Source organism: Anoplopoma fimbria, chromosome 15, assembly GCF_027596085.1.
Source record: "Anoplopoma fimbria isolate UVic2021 breed Golden Eagle Sablefish chromosome 15, Afim_UVic_2022, whole genome shotgun sequence".
Taxonomy (NCBI): Eukaryota; Metazoa; Chordata; class Actinopteri; order Perciformes; family Anoplopomatidae; genus Anoplopoma; species Anoplopoma fimbria.
In genome coordinates, this window is record NC_072463.1 from 19,563,632 (window position 1) to 19,583,616 (window position 19,985).

Consider the following 19,985-nt stretch of genomic DNA (forward strand, 5'->3'; position numbering starts at 1 on the left):
CAGAGCTCGGGGTGAAATCGTGGACCAATACATTTGCAGCATACGCGAACGGGGCGTGGCCTCATGGGGTAAACTGTCAAAATTATTTTAAAGGGTTTTCCCTTGTATTTGTATTGTACACAACTGAATAACAGCACTTTTAAAGAGACCCTTACAGGAGCTTGGATATGTATCAAGTGAAATTCCCCTCCTGGCGTACTGAAAACATGCAGTGCAAGTGGCACAGAATATCAACATGGAAGCTTGTGTTTAATTATTTATTAAAATAATTCTAAATCATTTATCATCATCAATAAGCACCAAGCAAATAGTTGTTCCCTCACTTTATCTGAAGCGGCAGTGTTGGAAAGGAGTGGAAGCAAAGCTCATAATACACAGCCGTGCACACAATCTATTCCTCCCACATACAGTACAGTAAGTGGTTCGACACAAGCATATTTAAACACACAGACAAACACTAAAGACAAAGAGGCAATTCCAGATCTTTTTTTTTTTGACAGATGGGAGCCAATACAACTTTAATCTTATGCAAATCTTCCATCAGTTTAGTATCCACACAACATTTCATAAATTGTATCAATCATTCCTGCTTGATTTGTAGTCTGTAGGTGAGTGTCGATGATAGCATCCAACCTAATCAAGAAAAAAAACTGGTCATCGCAAGATAACATTTTGCACGGGAATGAACTCCAGCACAAGTAATGTGAAATTATGTATTTCCTATTCTTTACTGTGCAACATTAGCAACTCCAAGGAGGGTGTGTGTGTGTGTGTGTGTGTGTGTGATGCAACATTCAGACAAATAAATCTACTTTTAGACAAGGCAGACAAAACATTTTTTCATCAGACCCAAAGAGTTCAAAGCTAGGAGCAAAGGGAGAATTCACTTTATCTACAAAGCTTACAATCGACCCTTTTTTTTTCAAATTTTTAACACCAAATACAAGCATATGTGTTAAAGGCATCACCTTGTGCTTTGAATTATATCCACATATAAAGCTTTCAGTCACTAAATATGGTTCCGTTTCTTATCATTGCCACAACTAAGCATCAATTTTTCTGTGTAATGCTTAAAGACAAATGACAAAAAGGGGGGAAAGAGTGGTTTGTATACAGTCGCTACAAAGTCTATAAATATCCATACAGTAATTAATGTCAAACAAAAACCAGAAAAGGAAAATATACATCATCAATAACGGAGCTATAATAACGGAAAAACAAGCTGTGAAGAGCTAAAACTAAAATGTGTTGTCCTTGGCGTGAGTGTAACATGTAATGCTGGTTTGTAGACAATTTTGAATATTCTTTAGTTCTGCAAAACAATGTCCATACAAACAAACAACTGTAAATATTTAAAAAACAATTAAAATCGAGGTGTCAAGAAAACCAATTTGAACATGAAATACATACATTTTTATAACATGGATACACTGAATTGCCACTTGGTAAAAGAGATTGTGAGGTTTATTCAGAGACCATCCTCTGAACAAGTAAAAGGCCATGGATCTCTCAGACTGTCATGCATGCCAGAGTGTTAATATGTTTTCTTTTTATCTTTAATACATAAATAATTTTTAACGTTTCAAATGTCCCACATAGTTCTATGTTTTCATACAACCAACAACATGATAAAAACTAAACATTATACCAGCGCAGACACAGTGACCTGAATGATATTTGGCACATCAGATATCCACAATCTAGACCTACTGTGGTAGATTTCAGCTCAGTTTGGGACAGACTAGTTGATCATCTGGATATCTGGATTTTGGCCATGGTAAGCAACAGCCTATAACAGCTGAAAAAGGCTTAGTGCAAAAACTAAAATGTTGCAATGCAGCATGCAATGGGACCTGCAGTTATACCTGCATGGATATAAAATAACTCTTGCCATTACACGTGCGACATCAAAGAACAATGCTCAATAATAAGAAACGAATAACACCAACCCCAGAGGGTTCTCAACTAACTAATACTCTTTAAATGATACATTTTTTTATATATTTTCTGATAGTAGAAAAATAGCTCAACAGCCTTATTTAACGTAAAATTAGGGACTTGTGTCAATGAGAATCAAAATATTCACTCTGAATAATCAGAGTGGACATGTACATTTCACACTCAGTCAAGTAACTCACGTGTTCCGGCTGTTCTACAAAGGCCACAGGAACTCTGCTAAACGTCCTATATGTATGCCTAAATACTTCCTTTCCACAGAAACAAGACAGAACCATTAGATTAACGGAGGTAAAGCAGTGACAGACTGCGAGCTGAGTGAGTGAGTGGTTCTCTCCAGTGCTCTGAGGAAGGAAGGCCTTCCCTGTTAAAGTTCTCCAGTTTTCTGGTTGCAGCTGGTGCAAACGCGCACAGGGTGGTCCCAGCCCCGCGACGGAACCGACCGACGCTCCGCGGAGCAGTCGTCACACACTCCTTGGCCACAGGCACGGCAGTGGTGCTTGGACAGCTTGGCAATGAACTCGCGCTGGCAGTTGTGGCAGGACAGGATGTCCTGGTCAGGCACCCAGTAGGCAGGACGAGCGGCATCTTTCACTAGGCCTAAGGGGTAACACGTAACATAAGTACACACACATACAGAAGCAGGTATCAGATTAGTATAAGGTAGCACTTTTATATTTGCAAAACACATGGTAGTAACTTTAAGTCACTCTGAACTTTATAGTGCTTTATAGTCCTTAAAAGGAACAGCGCAATCATTTTGGAAATATACTTATTCACTTCCTTGCTGAGAAGATAAATAACACTGTCACGTCTATTAGGTGAGCTTAGCATGAATACTGGACACAGAAGTGAACTGCGAGCCTAACTCTCTCCAAAGGATACTGTAGACCAACATTATATTTACTGCTAAAGGGCATTGATGAATAACCTTGATGAGCTAAGTAATGAACATCATATCTTTTTTGTTTATCTGTACAAAAACTAAAGTGTAAGAGCAGTAAGTTGTGGTTTTACGGGGGGTAATGTCCTGGGCCTTTTTCTTGGCAGGAAGCAATGACTTCCTGGAATCTCTGCTGGTTGCTTGGCAAATGCTCCAGGCCAAGAAATTCCAGAAGTCCAGCATTCTGGAATTTGGAACATAACCTCCCCCAAAAATATAAATTTCCCAAAAAGTTGAGCCAATCCTTTAATTTGAAAGTAATTCACATACTGAAATTAAAATACCAGACTGTTAAATTCACAGTTACCATTGCTAAACTTAAGATTTATCAATGCCTATTTTTTCCTCAATACTGTTTAAAGTGCACCATAACCTCAAGCCTTATCTGTCTTAGTTGGGGTATCCATGGAAACTTTGAAACAAGATTTGGAAGTAAGTATTTTTTGCTGCTATTGGCGCAGACCTTGCTCTGAAGAATATTTGGCTTTTACCAGTCAATATAGTTCTACAGCTGGCTTATGTAGCAGCACAATAGACATTGATAATCTTACAGCTAATGCTTTCAATGAAATAATTATATTCTCTCAGTATGTTGAAGATATGCTTAAAACAACAATCTGAAGTGAAAATAGGGGATATGACTTGTACTGTGTATTTGAGTGAGAACAGCATTTATTCTCGCCAAGTCTTTGCTATCTCTTCCTGTGCAGCAGAGCCAGTTTTCTCAATCTAAAACACATTTTGGATTATCTTGACAGAAACCCGTCATATAAGCTGTTATAAAAGAGGTTGGACCAAAGTGCACCCTAGACATTTGTGCATTCATTCATATGATTGATCCAAGAAATATACAGCAAAGGTTTTTGGCAGAAAAAGAAACCAAATAAACAAGGTAACTGATTATCTCTCTCACCTTTCCAGTAAGACTAAACAATAAATAGAAGAACTGAAATGTTAAACATTAGGTAGCAGAGCACCTCTATATTAAAGCATTTCAACAAGAGATTGTCAAAGGCAGTTTAAGCTTCTGTAGCGAGCATGTGTGTGGGAGGATTTTAAATTTGGAGTCCATAAAAACTTTTATAGGCAGGAATAAGTTACAAACAAATGCAAATTCCGTATTTGAATCTTTGTTAAAACATAAAATTTCAGTCACTCATCTGAGTCTACTCAAAAATACATAATGTTGAAGCCGTAGAGCACACTAGGCTTGATGGGAACCAATTCCCCCTGTTTGGATGGTGAGCTTTTAGTAATTGTACAAGCTCTATTAGGCCATCCGGGCATCCTATAATCCTTATAATGGAGGCTTTGCCGGTCAGACTCCTGCATAACATATTTGAGAGTTCAAACTAGAAACAAGGCCTCTATGCTTTTCTTTCTTACTGTAAATAAGCAGGTTACACCTCTGCCACCAGAGGGCATTGTATCCATTGACTCACATTTACTGGGTCATTATTTATGTTAGTAATAATGGCAACACTCACCAAGTGGGATGTCAATAGCAGTGACCACAACCCCAAAAGTGTTGGTGACTGCTTCCCCAACCTTCCTGGCCAGGGTTCCACCTTCTTCCTCCTCGAGCTCTGCCTCAAGCAGCTCTGCATAGAGAAAATATATTTGCTCAAGCCCCGCTCCACCAAATGTTACTTGGCTGCATAGCAAACAAAAGAGGAAAGACCAATAACATTTGACATTATTGGGAGAGCGTGTACCTGCGTATGAAGCTCTCTGTTCATAGCAGACGTCACAGACTCGGACAGGGGCAAGACCCCAGCCTCTCTCAGGGACGGGTGCAGCTTTGGCAGAGCAGCCGTCGCAGAAGCCCTCTCCACAGGCACGGCAGTGATGCTTGGTGTCGTTGTCCTGGAAGACTGTTTGACACTTATGGCACACCTTATACAAGAAAAAAAAACAATAACAACAGAAGCTGTTATTGACCGAGAGCTAGAGGGAAGAGGACGCAATCTGTGTCTATCTATGATTTATATTTTGACATGCAAACATATATTGCGTAATAGGCAAAGATCACCACAGACAGTAAACATAGCTCTGGACGCAAAAGTGTTGACTTGGCTGTTGGTGGCGGGTGGCAGAGGGCGGGCTGTGTGTCACTCACCAAGATGAGGGAGTTGGGTTTCCAGTAGGATGGGGCGATTTGATCTGTCAGCCAAGAGGTGACAGCCTTGGCAGGCTTGACACTGAGCTCTGACACAGACTGGGCCACTAGATTGACTCCATCCAGAAGACGCTGCGCTGCATTGCTATTGTCCTTTAAAAAGCCATCCGACTGCAAAAAGCAGACAGGTTTTTACTGCATAAGTAGATAAATGGTTGCCTCTAGACATAATTCTAGATCTGTATTATTACAGACAGTTAAGGCAGCATAATAATAAATCAAATAGCTTGTTTCTCTTACCCCTGGCCATACATGCTGGATCTCTGTGCGGACCACTGTATCCACAGGGTCCTGGTTCCCATACCAGTATTGACGGCTCCGATAGATTACTCCACAGTTGGGGCATTCAATGACGTACCTAAACATAGAGCAGACACATAAATGTAAAAGTCTCTGTGAAAATTTAAATGTAAATAGCTGTGGTATTACTTGAAAATGTAAGTTAACTGAATAGAAAAATTAGATTTTAGGTCAGAGTTTGGACAACAGAGCTAAAATTAGGCTCCGTAAAAGGTAACATAAGCCTATGTGAAGCCTTGTAATATATTACCCTGCAGGTAATTCAGCCGCTACTCACCCAGACCAGGCGTATTTGGCGAGGCCCATCCATGGAGAGTCTGAGGAAGCTGAGGTCTTAGGGACAACTATCACTTCCTTCCCCCCTTCATAGCAAGCCTAAAATGATGCGCCACACAATGACTTTAAACTCATCGGTCATGGAACAAGAGTAATTACACAGTCAGTGGTATAGAGAGACGAATTTGATCAAGCTAAAGTATATAGGTGAACAATTGCGCTTACCTTGCAGGTGTAAATGCGATTATCATACTGAATAGAATAACGACAACGATGCTTTGCCTCGTGGCACACTCCTTCCTCTAAGTGGTTCATGCTGTTCTTGCAGCCAGATCTGGGACAAAAGTAAAACACCAGAATGTTTAACAATAAGAAAGGCAAGGGATTGAAGAAGAAGTTATAGTTGTTAGACTTCTTTTTTAAAGGGAGGAAGGTTCTTACCGACAGCTGAGGCACATGCTGGAGCAGGTGAAGTACTCATCAGGAAAGAAGCAGCTATGTGCTACAAGTTCACCTGTAATTTCTCCATTAAAGCGCTCACTCAATGCCTGTAAGAGAATCAAGGTACAGCCGAAATAAGGTAGAGCCGGACGAAACAAAGTATTTCACCTCTACCTCACACTGTGATATGGATAGAAACAACTAATGCATTTAATAAACAGTAACAGAGCTGTGCTGATTGAAATACATCTGTATCTGAACTTAGGAAACAGTTTATCAGCAAATGATGCGTCAGTTCAGTTCAACGCTGGCTTTATAACAACAACCAGCCAGTCCGAAGCAGGCCGGAAGCTGGCTGATGGTTGAACTCTACCTGCAGGGCTTTGAAGATGACCACAGGGGTGCGTGGGGAACGGGTGGCGTTGTTATCCAGGAGCTGCTCCAGTTTATTCTGCAGGCCACGGAAGTCAGTCGGCGGGTTGAGAGTCTGCGTGCCCCAGTACTGTACAGAGCTGAAGGCCTCTGGGAAACGGGAGAGCTTCTTGAAGCGCTCCGTCAACAGCCGGTCTACTGACTCAGATGACTTATCTAAAACAAAACACAGACAGAGGGGTCACTATAGACTGTTATCAGAATGTACAGTAGATAATCAGCATTTGCGTCAGATACATAACACAATTCTTAGAATACTGTGCTTAATGTACCAATTATGATATGTGAGAGAAAATTATTAAATTAAATATTTAAGTGTCAAGAATGTTGCAGCATCAGCCACCACTCCCAGAAAACACATACTTAGGAAAATCTATGAGCAAATACATGTTTTGAAGGCTCATATCAATGTTCTATCATATTTTAGATACTAGAAATCATTTGCACTTTACCCCCCAAGTCCTACCATATTTTGAATGTGTTTTTTCTCCCTCATAAGCAGTGACTACATTTAAATTGTAGTGAATTGTATAAATTGGAAAATGGTTGACAGCTATGTAAAGTATGAGTTGTAGCAACTGGACTGAAACATAATATACAAAAACTGCCATTGCCTTTCAAGTGTCAAGTGCTAACTATAAATATGTGACATTTCTGACTTCATACACTATGCACAGCTTTTTTTTTTAGCACAAAAAAGAAGTGTTTCCAAATTTCACAAGAAGTTTGAATGCAGATTGCTAGCTCAAGTGACCTTAAAACGGGCTGTACACTAACATTTTCCAAAGCTGTAATTATCTGCATAGCTTAAACCTTATAAAGCCTCATCCCTTACAGTGATGAGTCACAAAGTATTGTTTTATTGGGTGTTTTCCAATTAAATGTTGTTTACAGCTCTGACTCGTCTAATAAATGTGTAACCGATGAAGTAATGACACTCCACCCATTACTCTTGTGACCTGAGAGGAACAGAAGTGTTTAGATATTTTACCTGAACCAAGCAGCTTAGTGTGGACTGTTTCATGGAAGATGACCACCGCAGGGCCCAAGGTGGACAGAGGGACATCCAGGCCACAGCGGGCTGTTGTGGCTTTCAGTTCCTTTGTGAAATGCTTCAAGTAAGCATCCGAGGCATCCCCGAGGAACTTGAAGAGGTCATCGTGGAGTCGGTCAGTGTGGGTGCGATAGATGATGAGGTCGGAGATAGCGAGCACCTTGAGCAAGAGACGGGTTCTCTGGCCCTGTTTGGAGCTGTTCCCAAGCAGCCCCTCTGTGTCAATTACTACTACTTTACGGAAGGGGTCAAACGCGGCCCATACACCCACCGTACAGGACTCTTGTGTGGGAGAAGTTTTGAACACCTCTCTGCCCATGAAGAATGCGTGGTTCAGGGTGTGAGATTTGCCCTCTCCTGTGTTGCCAAAGATGGACACCACCTTCAGCAGCTGGTCAGGGTTACAGCTGAGGCTCTTTACAAATGAAGATTCATCTTTTATCTTTGGAGAAACAAGAATTTTGAAGTGAACATTTGGTTATTTGTTTACTTATTTTGATTCTGTTCCTATACATGACAAGTGTGACTCTTGCACAACTCACCTGCATTTCTTCATTCTCATCAACCAAGAGAAAACTGAAAATCTTCTCCAGAAGTTTTGCCCTCAGAGATTTGGTCTCATCGGTTATTTGGACAGCGGGCGGTACAGAGATCGGGGCAGGGTTGACCTCAGCAGGTTTGGGTGGTGGAGGATAAGATATGAGCTGGTGTTTCTTCTTGTTGCCTCCGCTGTGGGTGCGTTTCTGGCAGTCTTGGCACAAGTTAACTTTGCAGTTCTGGCAGCGGACCACAGATCTATGGCGTTTGCCATTGTCTCCATTACCTCCTTTACAGTTGTCACAGTAAGGGACATGCCCAGGTCCTATCTGAACCCGCTCATGGTTCTTCAGACGCTCCTGGCTGTGGAGCTCGAGCTCACAACGAACGCACTGCAAGCTTTTGCATTCAACGCACTCAAATGCAGCCTCCTCCGAGCCACCACAGGCATAACTCTCTTGACATATCAGGCTAGTATTAACTCCCTTTTCTGAAGACGAGCCATGCCCACTCATCGTTTCTTACGCGGTAAACTTGAAAACAGAGCAGTGCTTATTGTAACAGCTTTAAAACAGTACCAGCTATTTCCAATAGGCGTTAATGAAAATTGTGCAACACACAACAACAACAACAACAACAACAACAACAACAACAACAACAAAATGAACTTACAACAGCTGCATGGTAACAGGGCTGGTGATACACTGACTCTAACAACTATCTCTCAAAAATAACACTATTTATAAAAGCATGGATTTCAAACACTTACAATGCAATCAACAATGTTGTTTAGTGCAACAGATAGTGAGGCAATGAAGAGCAGACAGCTGTCTCCTTGAGTTACACAAGAGGTGTTTTTACCACTAACAGCTCATGAACCAAAGTTAGCATTGAGCTGCAGCACTGCATAAGTTACAAGGAAGGTTAACCAACAAAACTCCACAGGTACAACATTAGCATGTAGCTTTACAGGTATACAGTACCGACCGAGACAATGAGCTCTCCCTGAAGGATGAATGTGCAAATGTTGAGGCTAACAGGCTAGCTGGTAAAAGGACCCGCAGTAAAACTCTGATACAATCTGTCATTAAATCATCTAAGGACCAGCTGGTTGCACTGGATAGTTTTAACTTTTTGCACACAAACAAAGCTGTAATTAGCGGGCCAGCAAGCCAGTGCACACGAACAGATAGCCTCAAGTGTGTCCAGAGAGCTGCAACAACACAACAACAAAAACAACCCGGTCGATGCCAGAGGCTCGGGTATCAGCGGGCTGTTTGGCTTTAAACCGGGAGAGAAATCCGCGCTATTCCGTTTTAAAAGTATTCTCAAAGTGTCCCTGTGTTTCAGTCCTCCAGAGCAGTGTCATTGTTTTGTTCTCCGGCCCCCTCCCCTGCTGATTTCTCTAGCTATGTTATTTTGTTGCCAGGTCAGATCAGCTGATCAGATTATTTCCAGTCACAGGGGCACGGCAGGGCGACGCGCGTTGCATGATGGGAAACGTAGTTCTGTTAGACGCTTTCTGCGCAGCTGACGAAATTGCTTTCATGCGCTCATAAAAAAAAAAGGAAACTTGTCAAAGAATTGAACTTGTACATCTTTGATCATTATGTTATCAGAGAAATGTCCAAGTGGGTGGCTGTTTTAAAAGTAACTGTGCTCAAACATGCCTGAGAATAAGCTTTCAAACAGAGGATGGATTTAAATGGCTTTTGTCTTGTAAAGTAGCACTTCAAAGTATCAGCAGGTGACCATTTGTCTTAAATGACACTTTGTGTTTTCCCTCCATTTCTTCACTAACAGCAGGCTGCCTTCCGATGCAGGGTCTTCAGACTGTATGTTTTCTAATCAATCCAATTAAAAGACACACAGCAACGGGCAATTAAATATTTGGTTGCATAGTGCATTTATTGCAAACCTTTAACACACACACACAAATATGAACAACAGCAAGAAATCAAACATGAATGAAAGGACAGAGAAGACTTAAAAAAAGAACAGAAAATGTAGCCTACTCATTGCAATGAGTTTTGGATAAAGATTGTCACATTTCAATGCAGGTTGTCAAGGATCATACATTATGTTGGTTCATTGCACAATTCACATTCTGTGGAGAAATATTTGAAAGAAAATACGTCAAAGACTCCCCAAACAGACAGGATCCACTGAGCAAAGTTCACAATTCATTCATCCATTATTTGACCCCGTATTAGATGAATCTGAAGATTTTCCTCCATCCACAATCACAAAAAGTCTTGACACGTTTGAGCAGGCTGAGCTTTTTAGACGTTTTTCCTGAGTGCTTGTGCTTGATGGCAGCAAATATAGCAGAGTCAAACACATCTTTGAGGTTGTGTTGTGTAAGAGCAGAACACTCCACATAGCCATGAGCTCTGATCTTGTGTGCCAGCCCTCTGGCCCGGCTGAAGTGCACTGGTTTGGCGCTCCGCTGGTCCAGATGAATAAGGATGTCCACATTGTGGAGAAGGTCTGACTGAGTTCCAACCAGAAGGATGGGAGATGTTGGGTTGCCCGCTCTGATCTGTGGGATCCATTTGGAGGTGATGTTGTCGAAGGAGACAGGGTTCACCAAGCTGAAGCAGAGAACGAAGACGTCCACATGTGCATAGCACAGAGAGCGAAGATGGCCAAACTCCTCCTGTCAGATAAATGAATGAGAGATAAGGAACTAGCTTTTCTTGAATATAAATCACATTGTGGTGTGGAACATTTACCTGTCCAGCAGTATCTATCAGTTTGATACGAGTTGGGATGCCATTCACACGAACCAAACCTGTAAGTCAAATAGAAACCAGTTTTTATTGCTGAGTCAAGCAGGCTTTAACCTTTAAAGAATAACCTTCACTCACCAGTGAAAACATCGAAAGCTGTTTGTCTGTACTCGTTGTTGTATCCATTGAAGATGTAACTGATAATCATGCTCGTCTTCCCCACAGCTCCATCACCAACCAGCATGCAGCTCAGCTCTTCCCTCTGCCTGTTTGGTCCATCATGTCTCTGACAGGCCATCTTTCCTTATATATATAATGAGGCTACTCCATTTCCCCAGCAGTTTCAAAGTCCAAGCAGGAGTGCAGCATTACTGTAAAAGATGTCTTCTCCCCCAGGGGCCCGTTGGTGACTGTAAAGGAGAGAGGACACCTCGATTTGAAAGAACAAAGGCATCCAATCAAATGAGTGATACCCCAGCAGTTAGTCTGTTTCCATTTGATGCTGGTTAACATAGTCACTCCCACCGAGACGTGACGGGTCTGACCGCTGGTAAAGTCAGCTGTATGTACCGACAGTGAGTTATAGACAACTCGGACTGTCACAGGAGAGAATATTATTAGGCGTAATAGTCTAATGTTAATATTTTCAAAAGATATAAGAATATTTTAAGTTAACTCAAGTAAGTATGTATTTATATCTATATTGTATACATATTCTGCTGTTAATAACTTTGTAGTTTAAGGAATTGGAAAAAGTTATTTTCTGGCTACTGTGTTATTATTTCACAGCTCGTGCTGCTTCTTTATTTGCTTCTGCCTCGCGCAGTCTCGTCGTTTATTAATGCAGCCTACTAAATGTATTCACCAATTGAGTGTAATGCCATTATTGGACCATAGAGGGAGGTGTTGTCCCAGAATTGGCTTTTGGATGTTGTCGTCCACCTTGTGCTCCATCGTGACGCTGCTTTCAGTTTGCTATGAACAGATTACTACTTTCCGAGTTTACCCGGTAAATCAGACACATTGTTGATTATTTGTGTTTAATGTATAGTGTATTTTTGGGGACTTCAAGTGGGACAGAGAATTGCCATCTTTCACAAAAGACCAGATTTTAATTTCTTAATTAATTCTATTAATTGTTGGCGCAGCTTTCAAGATTGATCTGCTCCCTGTCATATCACACCTCAGTGACTTTGGTATCCCTTTTTTTTTTTCCCTGACTTGGTTTGTTGTTCATGTGTTTCTAATCTATAAATTAAATTTTCTGGAGGCAGCTTCATTCTCATGTGTAAAAGGGGTAAAGGGTACAGCTGAGGGGGCATTGTTAGACTGTCACCAGCTGCAGTTTATGGCAGAAACTGCATGTGCCATGTTTCATCCTGTCTCTTTCAGGGTGACTGGGTTCATGAATACACCCAAATAATATTCCAACTTAACTGAAAATAAAATCCCCTCAATCACACCATCAAACATTCACTTGTGGTTTAGGCTGCAAAAGTATACTAATAATACAATCTTAATAATAATAATAACTAATGATAATTTGCAATGTATCATTAGGTGTAATGGCTAGTGCAGCACACAATGTACAAGTAGACGTGTTAGACTGGAGGTGAATTAATTGTTCTTTTTCAGGCAGTCACACCTCAATACAGTCCAGAATAAGCTATGTATGTTATATTCAGGTATACACCCTGTTTATATATATGTACAGACAGCTTTACTGGCATTCTTGCTGATATTGCACTGTTATTTTTGATGTAGATCTTAACTTATTAATTGTTTGACATTATTAGGTGGGTACTCCAAGTTGTACTGCCTCTTTTGCCTGGAACTGCATTTGGTGCAAATGTGTAGGAATTCTGATTGTGCTCATGAAGATAATAAATGAGAAGGTAATGATGCTAATGAACAAGCCTTCAGATCATCACTGGACAGCAATCCTTGTGTCTGCCCCCTGACCTTATGAAGCAGGCTTTAATCGTCATAATGATATTAATAGCAATGTTTATAATGGTAACTAAACATTCTCCTACTGTATTTTGCCTTCATTAAACTCAGTACTGCAGTTATATCGTTTTGAGATATTAGAGCTGAGTGTAAACATTAAAAGACTCAAAATGCTCATTATCACAGTTGTAGTGCAGAAGAACTGTAAGAGCAAGGTACAATGTGGTTTTAGAGATCAGTATACATTTGTGGGTGAAAATACAGCTTTAAACAATGTGTTGTTCCTTATCTGTCTGAGCCTGCAGGAAACTCTGTGTGCATTGTGTTGTAAGGTCTCTGCTTCCTGTTTGCCGTTGGTTCTTGCTCACTCGTTCTTTTCTCCCTTTCTCTACCCCTTTTCCCACCACCTGCGCTGTGAGTGATAGAGTTTATTCCCCATGGTAGGAAGACAACATCTGGTCCCCCCCCTTAACACACGTCATGTTGCCAGCTCGGCTCCCATGCTACACCTCTGGCAGCTGTGAGTCACAATGCTTGTGTTCCTTAAGCCAAGGTAAATGTCAAACACAGGAAACGGTCTTTAAATATCTCCACATCCAAAGATTATATTTCCTGTAACAGCCACTTTTATCATCATAGATCAACTAGTAAGCTGCTCTTCAGTGCTACAAATGCAAACAAAGACACCGTGCTACTAAACGCAAATGTGTTTGCATGTATCTTAACCTTTGCAGCAGATGTCAGCAGCGTTCTCATGAAATTAACAGTGGCTCAGTGTCAATTGGGATGCTACTATAAACCTGTTTTGGTTCTGCATTCTCACGCTCTCTCTCTCTGCATGACAAGACATGCAGAAATGCAGCCTGACATACATTTATAGAGGTAATCTGCTTAGTAAGTGTCACTCAATGTGTGCAGATTACGGAGGCCCCCAGAATACACACAGCACGCATGAAAATGAATTTCTCTCATGTTGACTGACTCATGAATTAATGCCAGAATAACATAAACTCAAATGCCCCTCTTGTTTCCCTGAACTATTTATCTGGTTGGTAAAAAGTAAACCTAACTATTGTTTCAAATTCCTGGTGTATCTTAAATCTGACAACAATAGAGAAATCTGCCATATAGGTGTTAAAAGATTATGCTCCTCCCTAAGCCAGAGATCAGCACGGCACACTGTAGACAGGGCACAAAACAAGTGGCTGACACGGAGATGGAGCAATAAACAAACCATTTGCATAACATTTCCTGCATAATGTGTCTTTAAGTAGATATTGGCTAGGCTCTTAAGTGGTGAGGATTAGAGCAGGATGGGTGCTTCCATCACACTGAGACCTCTCATAATGGAAATCATTCCCCCGTCTTCTTTAGTTCCTAGGTGTGACTTTAGGGTCACGGCTGGGACACACTGTCACTTGCTAAATATATATTTGACATAATCTCTGTGATACTGTTTGCATCCTGATGTCAAGGGACCTGACCTGCTTGGTTGAATTTGACACAAAACATAGACTGTGGTGGATTCACTTGTTTTGTGTTCATTGAGGATATGCACTCAGTTTTAGTATTTTTTACCCCTTTACTGATGCACAAAGACATTTATTTTGTATGTTCTGCCAGTAAATATTCCTTAACATGAAATGGGCAACTGAAAATGACATATTTTCCAAACAAGTTTCACAATTTAGATGTAAACAGTATGCAATCAGAGCAAAAAGAAGGGTCTTTAGCCAGGCTAGCGGCTCTGTGAGGCTGTAGTAGTAGTAAATGCAAATGTTAGCAAGCTAACATGCTCACAATGGCAGAGCTAACATGCTACTGTTCAGCGGGTTTAATGTTTACCTATTCACCATCTTTGTTTAGCGTGTTATAATGCTAATATTTGCTAATTAGTACTAAACACAAAGTGCTGATAAACTCAAGCTGATGAGAATATCATTAGTTTTTCAGGTTTTTACCAAAGTATTTCGACAAATACAAATTTTGACTTGATGGCACTAGATGAGTCCTAGCATTTCATCCCAAGGTGACTATGAATGTTTTATTTAATTTATTGAAAAACTACAAATTAATGATAGTTGTTGAAACTTGAGAAATAACGACAATATAAACTATATCGTGCTGCTATAGGAAAAGGTATCACCAAGGTCATTAAGATTCATCATCTGAGGACCATAAATGCCTGTACCAGATTTGATAGCAATCCATCCACTCATTAGCCGTTTGAGCTATTTCAGCCTTGGGCTAAAAATGCATACCATTGTTTCATATTGCCCAAAGCACTGGTTTGATGCATGGGGTGTCTGCGTTATGAGAAAGTCGTACCACCGCAAAGCTCTCCAGTTTACTAGCAGCAAGATACCACACCCTTCCCAGGACAACTCGAATTCTAGCACCTTATAGTCACTGCACCAAGTGATTCATGGGAATTCAGACCTGTGAGGATCTCCCCCAACCCTGCCCTACCTCTCGGCTGACCCCTGTGGTCCGCATTCTTGACTTGTAGCCAGTTATTTCAGGAAAGCATAAACTACATCTGTGAATCATGCCATCGTGTGAATGAGGATATACATGCCTTGCCTTTTTTAGTTGGATAAGAGCATTTGCAGTTAATCTGAATTAATATCATCACCATTTTTTTTAGCATTTTGATCTGAACCAGCTTAGAGTAAGTAAGCATGTCCCAATTTCTAAGTAAAGCCTAAGCGTTTTTGGGCTTTTGTTGGCCAGCGAGCAGACCTGTCAATTTAGTTACTCCTGCTCCATTAAACCCTGGCAGGGGTCCAGAAGCAGCGGACTAATCCTACTTTACCCTCCAGAAAAGCATCACAGGGAGTCTGTCCTCCATGCCTCATGGGATATACAGTGGCCCTGATGCAAAACAGTCAAACAAGTGTCTGACCATTAAATTAATACATAAATTGATTGAAAACACATTTAAAGCTCTGAAATGTATTTTCTCAATAGCCTTCCAACGATGTGCAATGGGATGCTGCATGAACGATATTACATTTCTGCCAAAGTTGTCACAGTTTTGGTTATTTCACATGAGATGTATGTATGTACTGTTTTATCTGTGGCCTACTCACTGGTTTTAAGAGGTTAGGGCTAGTTTGGACAAAGTGATATCATATCATGCTGTGCTCCACGTTAATCAAAATGTGACAAAATGTGTTATGGATTTGTTTGCATATGTTGTCAGGCCACTGCCAATCAGATCTGATCGAACCACCCACAGAAATAACCTTTCCAGTCACATTGGATTTCGGTCTTATGTTTTGTTCATCAATTCAAATAATAATAAAAATTATATTGAATGATTGAGTGATTAGAGTGAAGCAAAAGGACTGTTTCAAGTCTTTATGTTAAGCTAAGCTCAGTAGTAGTTCAATCTTTTTTCTTCTCTTAGCAAGAAATCTTATTTCTCAAAATGTTGGAGCTTTCCATTAATAATAATAATTATAGTTAGTCGAATGTTGTTAAGCCTATCAATAAGTAGAATGCAGATCAAATTAAAACTAAAAATTAGTGGTTTCCCAAAGCTATAATTTCTGCAGCAAATAAAAAATTAAGTAAACTGCATTCCCGGCTCTGGGTTGTTTTTTTCACCAAACTGAGTAATAACAGTGTGGATTTCCACAAATAATGTTTACGCGTCTTTGCATACCTGTATAATTTTCACAACATCTCATGTTTTAGTTGTGTGGAGCTATTTGTAATCTCTTCTATCAGGACATTGTTATCTTAAATACTTCATCACCTTTTGTCGAGGTCACACATAGCTTGTGACAATACAATTCTGTTATGCTGACTGACATTACATGGAAAAACCTGACCGTATAATTTTTTCCAGGTCAGATTATCAGATGTGATGCTGTGATTTGTTTTTGTCATTTTATTTATTGTACATTCTGCAAGAGAAGTGTTATAGTTTCAATAAAAAGCTTGCTACATGAAAAAATACATGGCATTACAAGAATCAAATACATTTTTCTTTGGAAGCTGTTCAAGATAAGATGATTCCAAGTACAAATGCAAATTCACATCAGCATGTTTGATCCCATGCATTCCAGGGAACTGATAACAATATCTCCAGGGCTCTCACCCTTTGGCCTTTGAAGCATCTGTGTTTTCTTCTTCTTTTTAGTTTCAATTGGCTCCACATCAATCCACACAGCAGCATATGTTCTTGCAGAGCCCGATTAGAATCAATTTAAACAGGAAACTCTGCCGCAATTGGCTGATTAACATGAGAACACAATCTTTTCAAAGGGATAAAACTTTCCAAACAAACACAAAGCATCATTACTTGCCATTACACACTTAAGAAAGCATTTGACTAAGACTGAAGATAAACGAAAAAGTGATTGAAAAGCTAAGTTTATGTTCGTCAACACAAACATTTCTTCAGGGTTATGTTGATAGGATCGTTAATTCATTGATTACAAAAGTGCCTTTTTATTGCATGAGAGTAACTAGATTTTAACACAAAGTTCCAGAGAGAGGGAGTGGGCAGAAGATTAAAGGCTCTGATGGTAAAATTCTCAGTCTGAAGGGACTCAAATGAAACAACAAATGAAGTGAGAACACAGATTGTGTTTTAACAAAATAACCTGCTCTTACATTCAGTGCTAAAAGACATTCACAAGCAGATAGAGGCTATTTTAAAAAAAGTAGCAAAGACTATTCCCTCTGAAAGACACACACCGGCATCATTACTTGTGTGATTTTCGAGCACAAAGTCTGTGAGACTCTCACAATGACTCTGCAGCTGCTTGATTGTGCGCTGCAGTGGTAAAACTGTAAAATGGCATTGATATCCAACCTCTGTGAGTGTGTGGGAAACAGAGCGGCCTTTCCTGCTCTTTGAGAGAAAACACTCCAGAGAAAAATGGCAGGAAATCTCAAGGGCCTTTTGATTCAGGCTGAGAAAGTGAGTCAGAGTACCTGAGAGCTTAGAGTCCTCATAATGTCAGGGTCATCTAAGGAGGGAAATGTCAAGCAGTAGGTAAGAAAGTGTAACTTCTAAATTGTGCTTGCTTTCCAAATACAGCTTGTATCTGCAGGGGGCGCTGGAGCCTCGTCCCTCATCTGTATTACTACCACTAAAGGCCTTCTCCGCTAAAACACAGCTCTATTCCCACTTTCCCTTTTCTACTCTAGCTTACATTCATTTTAAAGTGAAATAAACAACCTTAGATCAGTGTTTCCCAAACTATTTTCTGGGTACTCACACCATGAAAAACCACCATGACCCAATACATAACAGGCCTTGTCTTAAATTGTGGGAACAGCAAATTTGTGTAATTGAATGTACTTTACCATTTTACTGTAATTTCTACATCACATTATATATTATCTTGAAAGAGATACATATGTTTGATGAATCACAACAGTGTTTAATGCATCTGCTATGGAAAACATATGCATGTTAAATACTTTATAAATGAGACCAAATAAATGCATTTGGGGGAATTAACAGGCAACTTATTATTTGTATTGTCTGTCATCAGCGAAACAAACAGAATGGATGCCAGCCTTTTGTTTTAGATTCACAAGTAGGCTACAAACATCAGAACCATATGAACATTCAGGTTCCCTCATGTGGCTCAAAGGTGTACTGCAAATATAAATGTTAGATAAAAGACTATAGAAGAAATTTCGCTAAATTATTTGGCGACCCAAATAAAATATCCTGTGACCCACCTGTGGGTCCTGACCTAGTCTTTAGGAATGACTGTCTTAGATAATCTATCAAATGTAGGGCATGAGGCATGTATGGCATTTACAACTTAAAAATAAGAAGTAAACCACACCTCTTAATATTCCCTCAGAGTTTCATGACATCCTGGTTGTTCCCTTGCTTTCACTGTCTATATTTAGCAGCTGCCAATGTCTCTACCCAGTTCTGGTTTGGCCTTTTGAGGGGAATTATTGTGCAATCATTTTATTTATGGCATGTTTTGACATCAAGATAGAAAAAAGTTGGCCAATCATTCTGTGGCACGGGCTACAATGCAAACAAGGTTGCTGTTTTTACCAAAACAAGCACCTGTCTCTCTCTGCACAGAGTGTGACCACTCCACTACTAGGTCATTGTATTTTCACTAGTTCTACTATTTTACTCCCTTATTTTGGCTTACAATTAAAAGAAAAAACATATGAACTGACTGATTAAGGAGATGAATAAAGAACAAATAGGACTTCAAAATGTTACTGGAGGGGGAAGAAAACAGGCTCCATCCTCAGTTGTGGGTGGTTGTTTGCCAAATGTCACTGTGGCACTTCCCTTGGCACTGGAAAAACCCACCTGCTTCACCCAATTGTTGTGCCTTGACAAAGAATACCGCACAAGGTTTATTTGGTTTCACATCGTGAAATAACTACTCTGGTTGCTGCCATGCATGCTGCCAAAGTGAAGCAGGCCAACACTGAACAACACATTCTGCACCTGTGGATGCTCATGCTCAGCCATCTGCAGAAGCAAAAGAGGTTTGCATACTAACTGAGTTGGACTAATATGTTTTACGGCATTCCTGCAAGGCAGACAATGATACCTCTCCCTCCCTTAATGCCATTGTCAGCTCAAATGCTTTTAATAAATGATAAACCCCTGGGAAAATCTCAAAGTATGCGGCCCTGCCACACGAATATTTCCCTGATGAATGCTACACACTGGCTTAAGAAGCTGCCACTATTTTGGTCACGACAGCATCCGAGGAAGTTTGAATTTAAAGAAATAGTTGGACTAGAATTTGCTTATATGCCTCATTGCAGTTTGCAGATGATGATGATGAAGTAAATTGTCTGGATAACTATGTGATTGATTGTTTAGTGCTTATTAGCGAATTAGCGAAACACGCTAACACAACTAAGAATGCAAACATAGCGTAGAAGCTTAGCCTCCTAATAAAACACTGGGAACAATGTCCAATATGGCAAAAAGCATTTCAACAACGCAGTTTCGTATTGCTTTAACATCTCTGAAGAGGATTCTTTAGACCATGTGGATCCAAACACACAGATAAAAATAACATACAGATCACATGCAACTGTGAGTGTTAATTTTGGCATACTACATGGTATTTTACTATTTATAATTCCCAACAGAGCAACGAAGATTCAGCACATGTTCGACAATAAAACATAGAATTTGTACAATTTTAAAATACTTGTGTTTCA

The 19,985-nt window shown here is 40.2% G+C and overlaps 2 protein-coding genes across 2 annotated transcripts; both read right to left on the reverse strand.

Annotated features, from left to right (window-relative positions):
- Window positions 1–302: 302 nt before the first annotated feature.
- LOC129103726 (zinc finger FYVE domain-containing protein 1-like) lies at window positions 303–9,558 on the reverse strand. Its single transcript, XM_054614313.1, has 11 exons — window positions 8,124–9,558; window positions 7,519–8,023; window positions 6,469–6,683; window positions 6,096–6,202; window positions 5,880–5,988; window positions 5,656–5,753; window positions 5,319–5,436; window positions 5,019–5,189; window positions 4,615–4,795; window positions 4,387–4,500; window positions 303–2,556 (listed from the first exon to the last, which is right to left on the reverse strand). The coding sequence occupies exons 1-11, from the start codon at window positions 8,631–8,633 to the stop codon at window positions 2,324–2,326; spliced, it is 2,361 nt and encodes a 786-aa protein (XP_054470288.1). The 5' UTR covers window positions 8,634–9,558; the 3' UTR covers window positions 303–2,323.
- Window positions 9,559–10,155: 597 nt separating this feature from the next.
- On the reverse strand, window positions 10,156–11,247 carry LOC129103835 (rho-related GTP-binding protein RhoV-like). The gene is made up of 3 exons (XM_054614446.1): window positions 10,989–11,247; window positions 10,854–10,912; window positions 10,156–10,777 (listed from the first exon to the last, which is right to left on the reverse strand). The coding sequence occupies exons 1-3, from the start codon at window positions 11,146–11,148 to the stop codon at window positions 10,328–10,330; spliced, it is 669 nt and encodes a 222-aa protein (XP_054470421.1). The 5' UTR covers window positions 11,149–11,247; the 3' UTR covers window positions 10,156–10,327.
- Window positions 11,248–19,985: the final 8,738 nt, after the last annotated feature.